This window comes from Manis javanica, chromosome 8, assembly GCF_040802235.1.
Source record: "Manis javanica isolate MJ-LG chromosome 8, MJ_LKY, whole genome shotgun sequence".
Lineage (NCBI taxonomy): Eukaryota > Metazoa > Chordata > Mammalia > Pholidota > Manidae > Manis > Manis javanica.
Window position 1 is genome coordinate 42598458 of NC_133163.1, and position 21536 is coordinate 42619993.

The 21536-nt window shown below is 34.2% G+C and overlaps 1 protein-coding gene across 6 annotated transcripts; it reads right to left on the reverse strand.

The window, feature by feature from the left end:
• Window positions 1-77: 77 nt before the first annotated feature.
• AP5M1 (adaptor related protein complex 5 subunit mu 1) lies at window positions 78-21406 on the reverse strand. 6 transcript variants are annotated; one of them, XR_012133812.1, is made up of 10 exons: window positions 21075-21406; window positions 16442-17087; window positions 13036-13263; window positions 11504-11643; window positions 10691-10776; window positions 10481-10599; window positions 8137-8233; window positions 5525-5639; window positions 3608-3692; window positions 78-286 (listed from the first exon to the last, which is right to left on the reverse strand). XR_012133812.1 is itself a non-coding variant. In XM_017662532.3 (9 exons), exons 1-8 carry the CDS (start codon window positions 21146-21148, stop codon window positions 5557-5559), a joined length of 1473 nt encoding a protein of 490 aa, XP_017518021.2. In that variant the 5' UTR covers window positions 21149-21406; the 3' UTR covers window positions 78-286; window positions 5525-5556. The 6 variants fall into 6 exon arrangements, 4 of the variants coding, with proteins under 4 accessions (XP_017518021.2, XP_036863081.2, XP_017518020.2 ...); XR_005058243.2 differs by having other exon boundaries at window positions 78-3492; XM_017662532.3 differs by lacking the exon at window positions 3608-3692.
• Between the last annotated feature and the right edge of the window lie 130 nt (window positions 21407-21536).

The window sequence follows — 21536 nt, forward strand, 5'->3', positions numbered from 1 at the left end:
GGTTTAAAAATAAAGTCATTATTTTTCTCTTTATAACCTGCAGAGGGCACTCCAGTCCCTTGAAAGAAAAGCAAAAATTTTAAGAGGGATAACAGTATTTTATTTTTCATTATTATTAGTAGTAGTGTGTCAATGAAACAATCATATTTTTTACAGAAACTACCACTTAAAAAGAAGACATTTAAAGAAAACTGTTTGACTTTAAATGTTTGATGGATTATTTAAATGAATCTTCGTAAGAACAATTCAGCAGGTGGTTTCTATCCCAGGGCATCCATCCATCAGTCTGTAAATGCAGTACATCATACATTAGTACCACACTGCCAACAATTATACAGATTAGCTAGAGCCATAGAGAAATCAACCTGGGCCTCAGAGTAACCTGCTTACAATGCATTTAACTAATAATACAGATAAGGCATTGCACTGCTCCAGGCTATCTATGGACAATAATATTACTGTATCTACAAAACAACTGATGAAAAAAATTAGAGATTAGTTGTGTTAACTCATATAAGAGTTTTTAACCATTTTATAAAAGTAATATCACAAGTTCTTTGGCAATTTTTATTTTAATGAACCTCATTACTAATAACTGTGTTTGGAAGTAAGATATTTGAATATTTGGCTTTAAATATTATTCTTCCTCTGACATGATACTCAAGCACTGCATAGGAAAACCCACTAAGTCAGACATGCTATATTACATAAATCCATACACATGCATGTTTTATATAGATTCTTTCTCCGATGGCATTATTTCAAAATATAATACTTTATTAACTAAATATTTACTACATAGAGTAGTCAATTATCAAAAATAATAGTTTTTAGCAACATAGACAGGGGACCCTGCCTTCCATCTTACATACTTTTGAACCTCAATTTTGCTGCAGTTAAGTAGCTTGCTATCAGAAGATGTTTAGAAACAGTTTGTTTTCTAAACTAGAGAGGCTGGTTTGGCACTAAAATGAGGGAAACATGCACTTCTTTGAGTTATTGTTTCAATTTAGAAACTGCATCACAAAAAGTTTGAGCCAAAATGTTAGAGAAAACTATCAACATACACAATCTGAATTGCAAACTGCAGAATAAAGAACAGTTACAAAGCATTTTTAAGAGACTTCATCACTAATAATAAAATTAATCACTAATAATGATCTAACATTTAAAAACAAATTTTGTTACAAATCATTATGTTTCTTTTTTTAGGGTATTAAAATACACTTGAGGAATAAAATCCCCTAATTTCACATCTTGCTGGATAAAATGTTGACAAAGACATTGTTTTAAAAAGTGAATTATTTGAGAAAGCTAACATGAGACACATCTTAAAATTTTATTCTTAAAATACTGCATAAAAATCCATAGAATACTTTAAACTTTAAAGTTATAGAAGAGAGTACCCAAAGTTAGATGAGAAAAAGGCAGAAAAAGTAGGACTAATAATACTGTGGAAGACAGTTATCCTGAAATTTGAAACACTTTGAAGTTATTTTTGCATGGCATCCTTTACTTGATAAAAAAAAATTCTGAAAATGAATGCAATTATTCTTATGGTAACAGAACAAGCTGCTTTTGCTCACAAAAGGACTAAGTTAACAAGTAAAGCTTTGGAATCAGAAGTCTTAAGGTGAATAATTGTGTATTACAACTTGCTTTCCCCAGTTGGATCTTAACCACATAGCATGGCATTTTTTAATGGGGGCAGGAGGGCTGGTAGAAACCTTGCAGTTTAATAAAATGGAAGCATTTTCTCAACCTAAGTTGTAACCACTGCAGGGCCAATAAGTATACACTCTACTACACGTAACTGGAAGACATGCTTAGAATATAGTCTTTGTTTCTTCTTTCTTCAAAGCCTGTGTTTTCCTAAAATCATTGTTAGGCAAAGCAAAAAGAAATGTTTGTTCTATTACGTAAGAAATAAACTTCATTTAGTATTCAATTGACTTTCTAACTTAGCAGACAAGACTTTACATCTTCAAATACTGAAAATAAATTACATTCTTGGCCCTTGCTTTAAAAGGTTAGAGAGAATAAACGCACACCCTGGTAGTATTCTAGTGATCTCCCTAATCTCAGTTGCACTTTGTCAGAACGAGGTAACTGGTAGTTAAGTGAAATACCCTAGATCAAAGGGGGATTAATCACCAACTGAATCCTTGCTGAATAAACCTGTCATTCAAGAAAATTATTTCCACTGAACTTAGCAGAGGATTGAAAGTATTTGCATAACAGGGAGCAACGTACTTCAGCCAGGTTAAAAGGTTCAGAATTCATCCCATGTTTAGCTTTTTGCCTCCTTTTCCTTTCAGCAGCCTGGTACAATGGTTTCTAATCTGATAATACAGCTAACTATCTAAATGATGTCAGAACAGGAAAGTATTGCAAAGTTTGGATGAGGGATGGATCAATTTCACTTTCAGTAACTCCTAAATCTGATTTGTTGGAATTTAAGATGTAATCCTAAAAAAGTCCCTTAAACCTGAGGACTGTTGATTAACAACCCTTTTCTGACCTTTGTCTTAGGAACAACCGTTCTGCTTTGGCAGCCATCCCCACAGAGGCTCTGAATGATAACTCGACCTACCTATCTCCCAGGGGCGATGCAGGAGTCTATGACTGTCTACAAAGTAGTTTGAAATACTAGAATAAAAAATAGGGGAACAATATTAGCAGTTGTTATTATGTATAAAAAATTGTGCTTTGAAATATAATGGGTGTCATACAATATATAAAACCACAATAATTTTAACTCACTAGAAATACTGAGTTGGTGTGAAAAAATTAAATTTTAAGACTAACGTTTAATCAAGAAAATATTTTAAATGATTCCCTTAAGAATCCCTGATGAGGCTACTTACTTCAAATCTGACATTTGAATTGATTATTTAAAAAGTAAACAATGCATACCGCTGTAAGGGGTGGGGTACTGCTTTACACTGTTAGTGTTGCTGGCTTTGAAAAGTTTGAAATATTTAAAAATATTATTTATAAAAGAAGAAAAGATGGGTTTTATCAAAATCATGAGCCATTTTTTTCTAGAGTATATTTTTGGAAATTTAACACTTTTTGTTCCTTCTGGGCCTACTGAAGGATAATTACCCATATGATAGACATCAGATTTCATAATCATATTTTGACACTAAAAGGGAATTTAGCAATTTTGCATCTAGAGTAGTCTGACACCATCCATATCTTTAACTGGAAGTAGGTGCTGATGCTCATATTCACTGCAAATGCAAAGCATCTTTCAAGTTAAAAAAATGTAAATAATTGTTATCAAAGAAAATGAATGAAATCCATAGTGAGATAATTTTTTAGAAAATGATTGAAGTTTTAACCCAAGAAAGGACCCTAAGAGTGTCTTACAGCTTAGAATAAGAACATGTCAATCACGATTAAGCTTCTGGAATCGGAATCCCTTTGAAATGCAGCTGTTTCTTCTTTAATTGTGGCAGCAGACTCAGAAGAAAAGAAAGGTCCAGCCTTAAAGATGAGTAAGGAATACAAAATAGCTCAGGATTAGTTGTGGAGTTCAAAGGTCGCTAATTACACTAAGGAGTTCCCAGACACAGGGAAAACATTAAAACAGGTCACCTACCAAACGGGAAACGGACTTTGTCTTCAGAAATTATCCTGAAGTGACAGGTTTGTAGACAAAATCAAAAGCAACATAGTGTGCCCAGCTGATCTCATGGGGATGAAAACAGAAGTTGGTTTTAGTTCTGTAACGTTATGTTCGGACGAATGGCAACAGATGGCATCAGGTTCTCCTTCGTCCCTGAACTTTTCCAGGACTCCCTAGATTTTCCTCAGGTTTCTAAGAAGTCCAAAGACTCACTGGTTTTCCTAACTGTTTATGAAGAAAGTTTCCCTAGGTGACTGTTACACTGAACCTCTGCCTACTCACTAGATAAATGCCTTTTGCATTCTTAGTGTACCTTGCCAAACATTTAGACAATCAAGTGTCCCAATGGCTGGATTAAAATTAACATAAATTAAATGTTAAACTTTCCTTGATTTTTAAGAGAAACCAATAACTTTAAGGGAATGATTTTTTTCATTTTTTCAGAAGGGTAGTTTTTACTCCTGATTATCTATGATTAAGCTAGAATAACAAGTTAAAGTCCTGGTCAGGTAGTTTTATTCTGTTTTCTTTGTTCCTTGGGATAATTTTGGACATAGAACATTATGCCTTGCAGAAGGTGAAAACTTATAATGAGTACAATTGACCTTAATTAAAAAATCTATTTCAAATCCTGAATTTATATGCAATATCTCTTCAAACTATCATAGCTTTCCTGAAGAGTTAGCAGCTTTCTCTAAGGTTTTCTGAGAAACCGAAAGAATTTAATTGAATATTAATCTGTAATATACATTTTTATAATGCTTCTAATTCTGTTCTGTAAAAAGAAACAACATGGATTGAGCTTTGAAGAACTTGAGATTTCATCTTTGTTGAATACTCAAGTCCAATTTGACAATGAGAACTGTTTTGAACCAGAAAGAAATATAATTGTAAAGACAGGTGGAGAATAAAAAGTATGACTGGATGGTTCCTGAAGAAACCAAGAGAATGCTAATAAGGAAGTAAGAGTGACAAATTTAAAGAAAATATGCTACATGAGACTGAAAAATAAGATTAAATGATACTCCCTACCCACAGAATAGCTTTCGAATTTTTACTTGAATTCATTAATAAATTTTAATATAACACAACATGAGAAAAGCAATTATACCTAGCTTTACGTTTGAAAATTTGGCTGTAGATACTAAGTAATCACAAAACACTGCTCACCTTCTGAAGGTATCCTATCCCTCTCAGTGTGCTTACTGACATCCTAAGTAAAATATTTTTGTGGCAGATTAATAAGCTTACCTGAAAAGTAACTCTAGAACAGAGATAAACACCTTAAATAGAATTATACAGATTCTTTATTAGTTAATATGGCAGTTCTGATTAAGAACAAGCTACTATTTAAACAAATTTTCTTCATATTAGCTATTTTTTAAAGAGATTTTCAATTGTTTCCTATGTAGTTAGTTGGCTGGTATTCTGTAATAACATGTTGTACTAGGAGCTTAGCACTAACGTTTGGAAGAACGAAGAGTTTTTTTCTATTGCATGTTATCTCTAATCCATTGGGAGTAGCTGTTTGTATGTCTGCATTGAGAAGAAGCCTGAGCCCATATCCAGAAAGGCTCAGTGGTGAAAAAGGGCCATGACTGATTAGCCATGTCTGCCACAGAAGCAGGAAAGAACAAGTATGGCAGGATGACCCAAGACTAGTCTAAAACAAGCCTACAGTCAATCAGTACTGTTTTATGCTTGGAATCATAGTTGTGTAAAATCAAAGGGTAACAGAATTGGAGATATCAGTCTTTAAAAAGTTCTTTCAAATTATGTCAGACTAAAAACATTAAAGAGCATTTTATAATTAAATTATTCAATGATTTTTTCCCCAGAGGTTATAAGTATACATATTAAAAGACTATAATTTAATTTAAGCTATGTTACCATTGTAATAGTGCCATTTAAACATGAGGTGATTACAGTAATAAAGATCCATATGTTACTGGAGCAGGAGCTTTGGAATTCCAGATGTAATAGTCAGAAGAAATTAGTTCCCGGCCTAAAACAAACAAAATAATAAGACTATATAAGTTTAACAAAAATTCAGTAAGAGCAAAGTCATGATATTTTTAAATTGTAAAACACAATTATTTCAAGGAAGGCAATACTTTCAAACGTTATTTTAATTTGATTTTACTAAGGCATTATTATAACTTTTACCACTTTAAAAATATGGGCTCATTAAATATTTAAACAGTCATCTTTGAGCTTATTCATACCACTTTGTGCCCTATCCTTCATTTATGACAAATCTGCCAATTTTCTCCTCACATTTTCCCTAAATTCTATTTCTTATAGACCATTATTTCAACTATAAAAGTAGTTTTTTAAAATTTGTTTGCCTTTTGTTACCTCTTCACCACAGTTCTGATTCTTATCTTGCTATTCTTTACTCAAAGTTTCAGAGACAGAAATAAACACCCCAGTTTCTAGTAATGTTTTTAAAAGTTTGTTTCAGTGTTTTCTTACAGTTCTGATCAAATTTAAGTTTTCTGTTTAATAGCTTTATAGCTTTGGACAAATGACAACGTCTTTGAACTGAAGTTTTCTGGTACATAAAACTGAGATAATGCTCATTTGGAGCTAAATATATGTAAATTCTTATTATTACATGTAACTTTAAATATCCAATTCTGTCTTTTTACCTTTCTTCTTCATGAGGTGAAGGATACAGATAGGATATATTACCTTGTTACCTTTCCCCCTCCCCACCAGTTTGAGAATCTAGTAACATCGTGAGGCAACATTGCATACTGGTTAAGTGGGCAGGCTCCAGAGCCAGACTGCTTGGGTTTGATTCCCAGTTCTGCCATTTACTAGCTATGTGACCCTAACCTCTTTGTGCTGTCAGCATCCTCATCTGCAAATGGAGATAACAACACTTACACAGGGTGCTGTGAGGATTAGTGAGTTAACCCACATAAAATACTTAAAACTGTGCCTGGCACAAAGTAAGCAATAAATGTTAGCTATTATTATTTAAATTAACATTATTATTAGCATTACTAAACTATTTTCAGAACTAAAAAGTTGTATATTGTGAATATAGATTTTTATTGCCAAGATGACAGCAAAATAAAAATCTTACATAGTTGCACAAAGTGGTAGTCATGTTCTGAAACCAACAGAGGAAGGAAGTAAAAGACTGCTCAGTTATCCATTTGAAATGACCTCTTTCATTCAATATATTTTACTGCTATGTCCCATCCTCTATTATGTTCTCTGAGAATTACTATAATGTGTTTAGTTACTATTCATAAGATACTTAAACATATTTTAGCCATTATTTAAAGAGATAACCTATTTCCCATAGGTTATCTGGTCTGTATGCATTTAGACAAAACCAGTGGTTTGTCCAAATTAACATAACTATATTATGCTTTCATTAAAAAAAAATTATGAAGATTCTTCCATGTATATACATTTCTCTAAAAACAACCAAAAAGTGATGTAGGAGAAAACACAGGGAAAGCACTGGGAGGACTGTGGCTTATTCTGGTTTCATTATGTAAGAATTTAGTATGGCCCTTCACACATAATTGCTTAGAATTTTGTAGTTATGAGTTCTAAATTCTTTTGAAACTTCTAAGTACAAAATTCTGTCCTATTCTACCTATTTTAGGGACCCTAATCCTTAGTTTAAGAAATACTTACTAAATATAATAGCTTTATTCTCTTTAATATATGAGGCAAAGGGTTTCTGTTTACTTTTAGTTAACTCTACCTCATTCTAGCTACTTTTCTATTCTATACCAGATATGTATTTGATCTGAATTAAGTAATTTTGAATTCATTTATAAGTTGCTTTTTGTGTTTCTGTATTTCCATATACTATATATGTTTATTTACAACCAACAAACCACTGAAGGCAGGAAACCTTTCAATTGTCCTCCTATTTGTAAAATATAGAGGGTGCTAAATAATGTTCATTGACTCTAACATTTACAAAAAATATTAAAAATTTTAAATAATAATCATATCTAACATTTATTGAATCCACATTACATGGTACACAACATGCTAAGTGCTTGGTCAATACATTTTATTTAAACTTAATAATAATCCTGAGGTAAACAATACTATTATTTCCATTTTACAGATGAGAAACTAAAACTTCACAAAGTTCACTAACTTGCCCAAAGTTACACAGATAATAAATGGTCTGAGCCAGATTCAAACCCTGCCTGTCCAACACCAAAGCCCCTGTGAACAACCTCTGGTTATATTATAACCACAGCAAAATGAATCCAACTTTACACTAAAGCCCAGCTCTATGCCAATCTTTGCTCACCCAGACTATTTTACAAACAGGAGAAAGCAGAGGGCAGTGTAAAGTACACAAATCACTCACTATACAGAAGAGGATCAGGCCAGAATTTTATAAACTGGGATTGCTCTCTGATTTCTTTCTGTTATATTTTAATCTTGCCTTAGGTAATAACTGCATTACACCATTTTAATTCCCACCATTTTTAGTTAGAATCTGTACAACTTACGTGTATTTATTTTTGGTTTTCCTGATGCAAAAACTTGAACTGAATGCTGATCTGCATAACACCCTGTGAGGGTGTAATCTAAGATCCTAAAATGAAGCTAGAAAAGCAGGATAAAAGAACCAAACTGAGGTGATTATTTGGTAAAAATGATAGTCACATTTTTATTCTTAACACAATTTTAGGAATTTACTTCACACAGTTCTCAAAATAAAACCCAGAAGTATTAAACTTGAATATTGTGTGTGTGTGTTTGTGCAGATATACTCGCATATACACATGTAACTTCCCCTTTGCATTAGGCCATTTCTTTGAAATGTTGCCATTATGAAGTACCTGACACACACCAGGCATGTCGCTAATATGAACTCTAATCAATACTGTAAGGTATCCCTATTTCACAAACAAGGGAACTGAGGTTCACAGATGAAGCAATTAGTACCCAGAATGTAAGTAGCAGAGCTGGCATCTGAACTCTTACCTGACTGACTGCAAAAGCTGGTGCTCCTTCCCCTAAGTGTCTGCTGTTTTATATACTGGTTGTGATATATTTCAGATGCAACTTACAGCAAAACACAAGAGTACAATTACTAAAACAAATACCAGTTTATCTGGGATTTGGAGGGAATGAGATGTTCTACTTAATTTTCCAGAAAACTGAAATTTAACTTTTACAACACTGAACTTAGAAATTACCTCCTCTCTTACCTATAAAACCTTTCTAAAACGTAATCCATAGTTTCTGAATTTAATTGGTAATGTGGCATCATCGGTATAAATGCCAATAATATTGCTATAACAGAGGTACCTTCTCAGAAGGCATAGCACTGGGGTGTCCTGGGTCACAGAGATAATCTTGTGAACTATGAAAGGTCGGTGTCTTATGGAGCTCCAGTCTCATTTGCTGTGGTTCTCATCTTTGCTGCTAAAAGCTCCTGATTTTGCAACATCCTGATACCTTTTCTATACTTTTTTCCATCAGCCTTCACTGCAAATTTCTCCCATTTCCTAACTTTTTCCTTCTGAGAAACTAATTGATCTCATGCATAGAATGTAATTTTCAGATTCTCTCGGTCATTTCTTTCCTGTTGCAACTCAAATTATCTCCAATAGTAAAGTGCTGTTCCTTTCTTGTTTGGTATAATTCTGGATGCTAGGAGTTATAAGGTTGATTTCTGCATAACTAGATATTAAAAACTATATCTGTTCAGTGAACCCAAATATATATTACATGCTTCTGATGAGACTAACTGGTTAAGTGATGGAAATGAATAGAAGTCATAATTCCTACCTTTGAAAGACATATGGCACAGTTAACATACCAAATTTTTTCTGAAACGTATCTGGAAATAGGAATTTTATAACCCTGAAACAAAGTTTGTGAACATAGTTGAAACCAAGATAGAAGAAATGAAGATTACTAGTGTACTTTTGAATCCACTACCATTTCTCCAAATTGCTTCTATGTGGATTGCAATGCCTGTATTTAGTGATCAAGGCTTTAACTTTATTACTGCTCTTAGGAACTCTCTCTTCCTTTTTATCCCTACCTTTCTCTTTTTGTGACACTATACTTTCTCAGCATCACTGTTACCTTTCATCTGGAATACAGATATAGCTAAACAACAGGTCCTTTGTCTCTAATTTTTTTCACTCACCTTTCTCCCATTCATTCCAGATTGATCTTCATAAAATACTGCTTTCTGAAAGACTACTCCCCCTACTCTAACAAAGGAAAAGAAGCTAGAAACTCTCCAGACCTACAGTCTAGGCTTAAATCACTTACCCAGCCTTCTGTATTACTGCTGTTTTCTAGCACTGGTTCTTAAATATGCCTTATTATTTTTTGTTCCTTGCTTAGGTCATTTCTTTACCTAGCCAGTCTTCAAGGCTTCAGACTCATGCTCATCTAGGCCTCAGTTTTGCTGAAACTCCATGTCTACTGCATAGCTTTCCTTGATCACTTTGGTCAGAAGTGCTCACTCTTTCCTTCAAACACCAAAAGCAGTCAGCACTGATCAATTATTACACGCATCAGTGAACAATGCCTGGAGGGTAAGGACTATATCTTATATTTTTTCGCATAAAAATCTTGACTGTATAACGAAAAGCTGGGTAGAAATAGGTTAAGTTGAAGTGTTTAGGTTATACCTGTTTCACTTTAAATTTTTAAAAATTATTAGGTGAAATAAAAGTGATTTACGCTAAACAAAAAGAATCTCACAAAAACCTAAAATAGGACTTAGTACAAAAATAGATTAAAAACACATTAAAAATAAATTAGATATATGCAATTTAGAAACAAAGGAAAGGTTTCTAATGTAATGAGCCATATAAATACATTTACCTTTAAATATGTTGTACCTCCAATGCAAATCTGATCAAATGGCTGCTTCTCATGGCTCTTGGCTCCAAAAGTTACAGTTCCAGAAAGACTAATTTCCATTGATTTTGGGAACTTCGTTCCTAAAACACAAATACACCAATCAGCTATTCTAAATTAAGTAGATTCTATAGGAAAGGAGCGAGAAAAATCAATAAACAAGACCTAGCTCACCAATAATCCAGATGAGTAAGCTTTTCTCTCGAAATACTTCAAGTTGGCCAAAACTAACTTTGTATTCCACATGTGTAACTGGACCTCTTTAAAAGAGAGAAGGACAAAATAGAAAGTAAAAATGATCACAGATAAAATTATTTTAAGAGTCAAATCTTAGTACTGTTACTTAAAAGAAAGGTAGCATAAAAGCAGATCTGTATTTAAGTTTGCAGAACAGAGTAGTGTATATATATATATCTCAAAAAAACACCAGAACAAAATAAACATTTTTGTTGATGATAAATTTTTCATTATTAATTCTAAAAACAGCTATAAAATCATATGGAATATATTAATACAATCACATGGATTGACATAACACTAAAACTATGATTTTACTGTATATTTAGGTATCCTCTGAAAAGAACTATGCTGTAGTACAATTTAAAAGCAGAACTGATGAGAAGTAACCTTTAGATATAACTAACTGGATTAATTTACCAAGTGGTTAACTGCTAAGTTTGACATGTATGTAGAGTACAGAGAAATTGATAGAAATAAAGCCAGGAGTGAAATAATCCCTGAGGAGCTATTGGCTTAAGTTTGTATTTACCAGCAAATTTAACTAGAACAATGAAGACACATTTAAAGGTAAAGAGATTATTTTTATGATTACATTTTGATTCAGAATCAGCATTCATTTGAATTAAATGAAGTTTTCAGATCTTAAAAATAAGGTAAAAAACAAATGCAAATAATTTATTGTAGGGCAGTAGGAATGAATGTATTAAGGGAGACAGAAATTGTAGTATCAGGTTATTTTATTCCTACCTATTGTAAAAAGGTATGTGAACTTCACAGAATTCAAAATTATTTTTCACACTTTCATGAAGTTTTAAATTAACTGTTATTTTTAGTTGTATTTCTTCCTCTTTCATTTGATAAAAACCCAAAATTGGTGGGACAGAGACCTGGAAACAAACATAAACAAATTTTTATATAATTCTCAGGTTAATGAGTCTAAAATATCAATGATGATCGAGAAAAAAGCCTTGCAGTAGTATAGTCATTATATACAGGTACACCTTTAATGACTAATGGGTCACTCTAAGTTGTTTTGAGAATAGTTGATGGAGCTACATTTGTTCTAAGGGCAAGGATTCCTATGTCTCTTTCTCTTTCCAGAGATGAGAAAGATGCCTCACAAAGATATGCAATGCATTCTTGAACTACTTTTGCTCATCCAGCTTCCCTTCCTCCAGATTCTCTGTGACCTACAACACAAGGCATGCACTAGACATACCGACTACTGACACCTTACTCGCCATTTCCACTGGCCCTTTTGTTATCTTGTGACTCCCCCGCCTGCTAGCTCATCAGTAGGTTACTCAATTGATTATCAATAACTAATTGAAGGAGGAACAATCTGTAGGCTGTAGTGAGCCAATCATTTCTGGTACATTTGGAATAAGAAACACAAAAACTCTACTTATACAGTGTAGGTCCCAAGCTGCAGGTCACATGCAAGCAGAGAAAAACCAGATGGAAAAGGAGGCTGAGCAGCAGAGATGAGACAGACAGTGTAGACCTTGAGTGCAGTGATCTTAATTTTTATTTTCTGGTTCTAGTCCCAGTATGGCTTGGCTCTACTTCTTATCCTTCACTGACAAAGAGATTGCCTCTTGCATTTACAAAATAAATTTCCTTAACTGAAGCTAGCTTGAGTAGGTTTTTCTAAACCAGTTATTCATAATTAGGACAAATGGTATAGTAGAAAAAGGTTAAGTTTTAGAGTCTGGAAAATCTGGGTTCAAATCTAGCCTTTCCTACTTATCAGTTATATGATGCATATAAGTCATTTACCTTTTCTGAGACTCTCCTCATCTTTAAAATGGGGCTGATAAGACCTACATAAGGGTTTTAAAAGTACTAGAGAAAATACATGTGAAACACCCAGGACAAAGTCTGATACATGGCAGGTATTCAATAAGCAATAAATAGCTATTAAAAATATTACATATTTGTGACCACAGTTGCCTGGGATTAGAGTTATTTATGTTAATGGTTCAAACAATGAATAAATCATACCAGGATCTATTCTATGAACATGGCGTCCTTATTAGGGAACATTAAAACGTACATACATCTCAGGACTTTGAAAATCATTCAGTGTTACAGATACTAGAGCTAAGAAGAACTGAATCGTATTCAAAGAACTGAATCTTCACCTTCATTCATCAATTATTATGTGGTAAAGAACTCATGAAAAGTTCTCATTTGGATCAAAAGTATGAATGGTTTGCTTACAACAGAATTCATAAATATGAAGATTAGCAAAGTCTCAATTTATCCAAGGTATTTACCTGGGAAGTGTAGTAGCATAAGCTGAATGAGTCTAATGGTGGAGTGAATGGAAATTTGTAAGGTCCACTAAATGCAGAATCATCCATTGCATCAATGCTACTAGAAGTCAGAATGGCAGAATCAAGAGAAGTCACACAAGGATGAACTAGAATATCCTGAAGTGGAGATCCATTGGTTGGGAGACTCAAGCTGATGGTAACATTTGGCATGATTCCTTCTAAATCACACTGCAATACAAACGGAAACAGACATTACCAAGATTTAGAAGCACGTATCTTCTGGGTGAGGCCTTCTGAATTTATCTGTCATTTCCCATGATTTAACTCACTTTTTCCTTAAGGTATTGTTTTCCTTACTTTTGTTTTCTGGCTAATGGTTTTATTATGTTCCCAGACACCCAAGCCAGAGGTGAGGAGGGCCCTCCTACAGCCTTCTGCTTACATCTAAAACTGTTAAAAAGCTATTTTAAATCCACTGACTTCTCTTTATTCCTGTTGCAAACACACTGATACAGGCCCTTACAATTTCTGTCACAGCTCTCTAAACATATCTAGATTTTCTTTCCTCTAATTAAACCATCCTCCAGAGTTCTCCTAATGTAACATAATTCTATTATCCACGCAAGACCTTTCAATAGTTCCCCTTCAGTTTTGTGTTACTTTTAAAGCCTTACATTGTTTGGCTCCCACCTACTTCTTTAATCATTTTCTACTCTGCAACTCTGAAGCTAATATTTTTGGAAGGTCATGAAGCCAGATATGACAGTTTCAGAGATCCTCCTCTAAGTTCCTGCTTTTAAGGCTGTGGTGGCCAGATGCAGCACTTTCATAGACCTTTCCATGAATTCCTGCTTGGCGGTTGTAACAGAGAAGAATGGCAGCCTCTCAGACTTTTCTGTGAATTCTGGTTTCTACTACTTGTTTCTATCTACTTCCAGTATCCAAACTGAAGTCATTAGTGACTATTTCTCGAAGACTGCAACCAGAGGATCACAGACTTTGATTTTCTCGGCCAAGTAAGCTCTAATTCCCATATTAAATGCCTTTAGTTCCATAAATCTTGCAATGGCTGTTAAAATTTTGAGTTCGATCAAATTGATACACCTTATGTATGTGTGTGTGTGGGTAGTCAGGTTCTTCCTTTGTACTTCAACTCTAACTTGACATTTACCCTTACTAAAGAATCCAATTAAAACTAGCCAGTTGAGCCATAAAGGGCTTACTGATATGTTCTGTTTGGCTAGACCCGAACATTTCAGTTAGTGGAATTCAGCAGGTTTAATGCTTTTAGCTCCAAATGAAAGCAGCTAGTTTCATTATATACACAGTCTGCATCATGCAATAACTGTTGGCCCTCTAGGTATTTGTGCCCATTTATGTCCCTCTTAAAGACTGAAGCTCTTTGAAAGCAAAAATCATTATATTTTATTTTGTATTTCCAGTGCTTACATACTGCCCTGCACAAGAGATACTCAAAAAATGTTTACTGAATGAATATAATTTTCTAATTATAGACCCTACCTTTGTTTTCTATTCTAAAATGAAATGTTTCATTCTATTATGTTTTATCTAGTGCCGGACATAGGTGTGAATTAAAATATATATCTGCTATGTAAGGTAAGCACTTAGAAAAGCAGGCAGGCATTGTGAACAGTACCATGTGTAATTAGTGTCTTATAAAGGTCTTTCTTTCAGTGACTGTTACAATGTCAATGACATCTGAAAATAAAAATGCCAAATAACCTTACTATCAAACTTCAAAATATTTTAATGTTTCGGCTTTTAAATAATCTATTACTTCACTCTCTATATATGAACTAGCAAGAACAAAAAAGCTTTCTTTTTTGACAGATACCTATGGAGATAATAAAATGAGCAAATATTAATATTACTACAATTTTTAAATAAATTGATTTTATACTTATTAAATTAGCCTCTAGCAGTCTAACTTTCTTATGAGGATCAGAAAATTGTAACTATTATGAAGACCACCAACAAATTATCTGCTACCTACATATTTAAAATACCACATCACCAGCCATTTACTACAGAATGAAAATATCCATTCTAAACAAAATCTGTATACTACCCTTTAAACCAATTTAGTATATGTAAATTTGGACTTTGAACTAGAAATATAAGAACAGAAGGGACCTAGGACCTTATCCAATTTTAAAAGTGAGAAAAGACCTAAAAAATTGTTTGACTTTTTCAAAGACACACAGAGAACTGGTGGTGGAGTAAGGACTAGGACTTCAATCTGTTGGCTTTTGGTTCACCAGGTTTTTTACTAAGATGATAAAATGAAGATAATTATTTTCATTTACAGTAGGTATCACAGTGAAACTCCTTTAAATACTCTTCAGATATTTTAAAAAATGTTTGGCTAACAGTTATACTATTTACATTCAATAAAACAGGATGTCAGGAAAATAAAGACACCTGAGAATATTATTCATATCCACTTGTAGAAATTGTTCTTATAGAGTTTTTATTTTTGATCATTATTCAACATGGCTCTGATCACTAGTAACGGTATTGTTATTTCTATTCTTTTCCTAACCTTAGACCAGAGAACGCTTTTAACCTACTGACTTGTTGAAATAAAACAAAAGCCTCTCAAAATAGTTTTAGATATTAAGTCAGAGATTTGTCAATTTCACCCCTCAGAGAAAATGTAAAACAGGTATGATAGTTTTAAAATATTTTTTCAAATTCTTCAACATTACTCTTTTCAAAAGGTGGAGCCTAATTCCAGAGTCCTTGAATGTGGACTGGACTTAGGGACCTGCTTCTAATGAAGAGAAAGTGGTAAAAGTGATGCTATCTGACTTCTCAGCCTAGAAAATAAAAAGAACAGCTTCTACCTATGCCTTGTCTTTCTTTCTATCATTTGATCTACAAGAAGCTGGTCACCAAGTTGTTAGGAGATTCTTAAGCAGCCTTTTGAGAAATCCACATGGAATGGAACTGAGGTCTCCCACCAATAACCAGCTATGTGGGTAAGCCACCTTGCAAAGAGAATTTCCAGCCCTAATCAAACTTTTAGGTTACTACAGCTTCAGCTGAAAGCTGGACCATGATCTCATGAGAGAGTCCATACTGGAAGTTTCCAGCTAAGGGGCTCTTGAAGTCCTGCCCCACAGACACCATGAGGATAATAAATGTTTATCGTTGGAGTAAATTATGGGGTAATTCATTACACAGCAATAAATAATATAATAAGTAAGAAATGCAAAGAGGTAACATCACAAAATTTCACATTAATTTAATATCTAATGACTACTATTTATGATAGAAATCAGGAATGTCATATAACAATGTGAAATAAAGTTAGAAAATTTTACTTTTCTCCTTAGATGTTATGTTAAATGCTATGAACAAACAAGTATCAGACATATCTCACCTTGCAAGTGACAGCTCCAACGACTTGCCATGTATCTGCAATATCCTGTTTGCCATACTGCATGGATTTTACCTTTTCAGTGATAGAAATAGAAACTTGTGGTTTTCCTTTGTATATTCCAGCTCTCCAAGCTGGCTGTTTTTGTGTATGAGGCACAGAAGCAAAATTAATACCATCCAGTGAATTCTGTAAGTTGGCATCTAACAAAGTTCCAAATGGACAAGCCTGCAGAAGCAAGTCAGGTAACTGGCTCAATTTTGTATTTAGCTCAGTGTCATTTTTTTTACCTGAGTGAAGAAAATCCTGTAACCCGAAAAGAAGTTCAAAGGCTTGTGAAATTCCACTAACGCTAATTAATGGTGGTCGAGGGGATAAAGTTTGTTCAACTAGTGGAACACAGGCATATATCGTGCCATTCTTCAGAAAAGCAACAACTGGCCAGAGTTCTTCACCTCCTACTGTGAGTCCATAGACAGACGTTTTATTGATGTGTGAACAGCTATCACGACTCTCCACAAAGCCCTTATCATCATCCAATAATCTAAGTTCGAAGAGTAGTGCTTTGATAAAGGGACCATCTTCAGGAATAGGCACATAACTTGCTCCATTGAAGACTCTGGCTCGTTTCTCAACAGTTGGATACCGTCTGCAACATGGAAACAAAAACATTATAAATGATTCTTCTAAGTAAAATAAAAACAGAAGAACTGGAAAACAAAAAACCCCAAACCTAAGGCAAACAGTAATAACAAAACACACAGTAATAAACATATATACACACTCACAATCACTACAATCAAAAAAGTATTATATTACATGTTAAATTCCTAATATAGTAACTGTTGCATATTTGATATATTATCTCAAATGATAAAGTATCATCTATTATTGAAAATAGTTCTATTTAGTTAATTTTTTAAATAGGTAGAACACATGGTTCTAATTCAAAATCCCAGTCTTTTGGCCACTCAGAGACTTTCACATAAAATATATAATTTTAGGTGTCTATAAGCCTTTTATTTTTCTGACTTCATCTTAGTAGAGTAAGATTAAAGGAAGTAGTTCAATTTAATCCTCCACAATTTTGGATTCACTAGTTGAGGTGATACAATTATAAAAAGGAATGCTCTGTTCTACTCAACTAATAGTGAGTAATAGGTACCTTGAGTCTTGTCAACCCTACAATGACATGTAAGAGCACTTTAGTAATAATGGTTTATCTCTATGGCCCTTCTGAGGTAATAAGAATAAAATCTGAATAATCTTTTATGATTTGCATGCTCTTATTAATGGCATAATTCATCCTTATTTTTGATAAATAGAAGATGCTTTATTTTGCTCTTTTACAGAGATTTTAGATCACATTTTCTTAGTTCAAAGAAATGTATTTACTCCTTCTCTCTCCACCCCAAAATCCAGAGCAAAGCCATTTATTGGCTACTAACTTCTGTGTAAATCACCTAACTTCCCTATGTCTATTTTTCTCATTTGTAAAATAAAGGGGTGGCTAAAGAACACATCAACAGTTTTTATGGGATCAAGAATAAACCCAGCCAAAATACTTTTTTCATTTAAAACTAGTACTAAAATATTAATGTTTATTAATAATTTTTAAAAAGAAAAATAGGAAGCATTCAAAGTTACCTGTGTATTAGTGAGCCTCACCCATTTACATTCTGATACACTTTCTTGATATACACTTTCTTGATAAAAAAGAATTAGCTAGCATTCTAATAAGGTTTAGCAGGTGAGTGCCACTCCTTTCTCTGAATCTTTGGATAACAGTTGAGAACTTTAGACTAATCTCTAGTCCATTATCTTATCCTCTAGAGGATAACTAAAACTCTTAAATGTAAGAATCTCATGATTGAATGTAGAGAGAAGAAACTAATCTGGGACTTACACAATGCCTCAATAAATAGTTTTGTTGAATGACTCTACCTGTCATTTCAGATTTACTCTTGGCCTTTTCTAAATTAGGACTCAAACCTTAAATGGCCCTACTACTATGGGGTATACAATAAGTCAGATTTAAGTTGATACTATTACTATCTTTCTGGATGGCAAACCTCTAAACTAGAATCTAAACCAAGTTTTGCTGTGGGGAAAATGTAGCCAGATGCAGGAAAGATCATTTGTCTTTTTAAACCTTAAAGGACAGCCATTGTTCCTTTCACATGTATGTGGGTAACATACCAGTGCATATCTGTTTAGCCCTGACATCAACTCCAGCAGGTCAGAAAACTGAAAATCACAAAATTTAACTAATTCATTCAATGATACAGAATTAATGAGTGATAGATGAATTAATCTGAAACCAACTTGTTGCCTCCAAAGAGATGTTCAAAAGTCCACCCAAACATACCTGAATTTCTCTTCTGAAATATTCTAAGCACAGTAGGAAAAACATTCCGAAAACAAGCACAGCTTCTTCAAGGGAACTTATTTTTATAAACAGCAAAAAATATTCCCTCTATGAGATTTTAAGATAAACAACAAAGCCACAGATACAAATAAAAAGTATGGTATTGGTACAAGAACTAAAGAATAAAGTAAAAGAACAGAGATAGAGCAATGTTTATGTGGAAAGACATAATCAATTATCAATAACCCCACAGATCGATGAAGAAAATATACATTAAATATACACAGGAAAAATGGCCCACAGTATAGAGAAAAACAAAAAGGATTCCTATATTTACACTACATGCAAAGACGGACTACAGATGGATTAAATACCTAAATATAATAGATAAAATGATAAGAGAAAGATATCTTTGGGAAATAAGAGCAGGGAAAAACTTCAACAAATCCCCCAAGGAACTAACTACTTTGATTGCAATAATGAAATTAGTGATTTCTGTTTAACGAAGGACAACATAAACTTGATTAACAATGATAAATTAAGAGAAAATATGTGTAATTGCTAAAAAATGATGCAGCACTAATAAATAACAAGAATCCACAATGGGCCTCTGAAAATGAAGAGGAAAAAGCCAGCAACTCTCAAAGGAAAAATGGACAAAGGATATGCACAGGCAATTCACAGAAGAAAAAACCCAAAGGGCTAACAATCATTGCTATGCAGAGAAATCCCAAAGAAAATAAGAGATCCTTTACATCAATAGAGACAAAAACTGGAGTGAGTATTAGGAAAGAATTGAGATACAGGAACCCTGCTCACTGCTGGTGAGAGTGTGGACTGGTGAAAAGTATTCTGAGGAGCTCATTATTTGGCAATATTTAGTCAAAATCTGCACAGATATGCTCCATGGACCTTTTAAGGATAGCTACTGCAGCACTGTTCTGATGGCTGGGTTGTAGGCAACCTGGGATATCATCACTAGGGTAAGGGAATACATAAAATGTAGAGGATGTAAACCATGGAATAGTATGCATCAAGCAGAAGCAATGGCCTAGGTTTGCACTGTTCAATATAGTAGCCACTAGCCATATGTGGCTATTTAAACTTATCAAAAGCTCAGCAGTTCCATGTGGCCAGTGACTACAATATTAAACAGCACAGATTTATAACATTTCCCATGTCCATCACTGCGTAAATTTTACTGGACAGTGCTGCTCTAGTTGAACACACAGTAACATGGCTGTTTCTTAAAACTAGTGTGGAGAAATCTGACAAATATGAGAAAAGGGAATGAAATCTATAGCACACTTAATTGTGTAACCTGAACAATGCATACATAAACACACAAATAAAAGTTCAGAAATAAACATGTAAGAGGAATCTGTGAAGGGGAGAGAATAGTAGAAATAAAGATACCCCGCAGAAGATGCAAGTAAAAGGTGGGATACCTTGGACGGACCAATGGGACTGATGAACCATAATAGAGAATATTTTTAACCTCCTTACTTGCCATACTACAAGGAAACAACAGGTATCTCGGGGGAAAATTATAAACTCAAACCAGTGACCTTAAGCAACAAAAATTGTATTAGACAGCAAAGGGAATTTTTCATACCCAAAATGCTGACCATTTTTCATTTAAAATCACACTCTTTATCTGCCTCAATTTCAATTCAGAGTTATGCTACTTCACTACAGAGTTTTCCTCGGGGAAGAATGAATTTGTTGGCAAAAACAAAAACTGTCAACAGCTACTAAAAATAAAAGGTGAAACAGATTGTTCAATTGCCACCCACATTTTACAATGAGTTATTTATTGTACAGTTTTCTTCACAGAGTTGTTTTGATAAAATACTTCAAATTCTAAACTGGAACCAGATCATCTTACACCAACTAAGAAAAACTGACACATCCTAATTTTTTGTACTTTTTCAATTTTCAACAACTGGGAATTTTAAAGCAAACCGACAATTTCTAAGAATGAAACATAGTAAGATAAAAACAGCATTCTGATACTGGTCAGCAAGGAGTTTCCAGAATAATGAATTAAAATGTCCTCAAACGATCTTTACTAATTAAAGTAGAAATTTTTGAAACATGTTCAGCGCTCAGTAAGTTTCTTTCCTTTCCTTTCGTCATCTCTGTATCAATCTTAAACAGGTGAAAGTAATTTTAAGATACAGTAATACTAATATTAGAAAACCTCACCAAGTATGCTACATCCATCCCTCCAATGCATCATCTCTGAGGATTCACACTTGGATTTACCTGGAGAATCTGAGGATGCCACGAAGTGGAGTTCCAGGTTCGTGGCTTAAGAGCCACACTGCCCGTTGGGCCATGATGTGCCACTAAAGCATCAGCTGCCCAACGGAGAAAAGCGCAGACGGCCTTTCTCAAAGCCGAGGCTCACTCATCCTGAGCCACTTTCTGCCCTACGACACAGAGATCGGGCTCAGCAGAGAAGCTAGCTCCTTCAGGTGAAGTGACTAAGGCTTTGAGGCCTTCCTGATAAACAGATGTCACAAAAAGTGCTGCGAATCCGCACCTAGAATCTCGAGAAACTTACTTATATCTACTGCTTTCTTCCTCTCAAACCCACTTCCGGGACGGTGGCCCGCAAGGATCACGGTTCCTCACTCGCCGATAGGCAAGCCTCGCTGCGGTTCGCGGGTGGCTCGCGTCTCTTGCCGGCCCCTCCCGACAGCCAAACCCTCGCGCGCAGCTCCA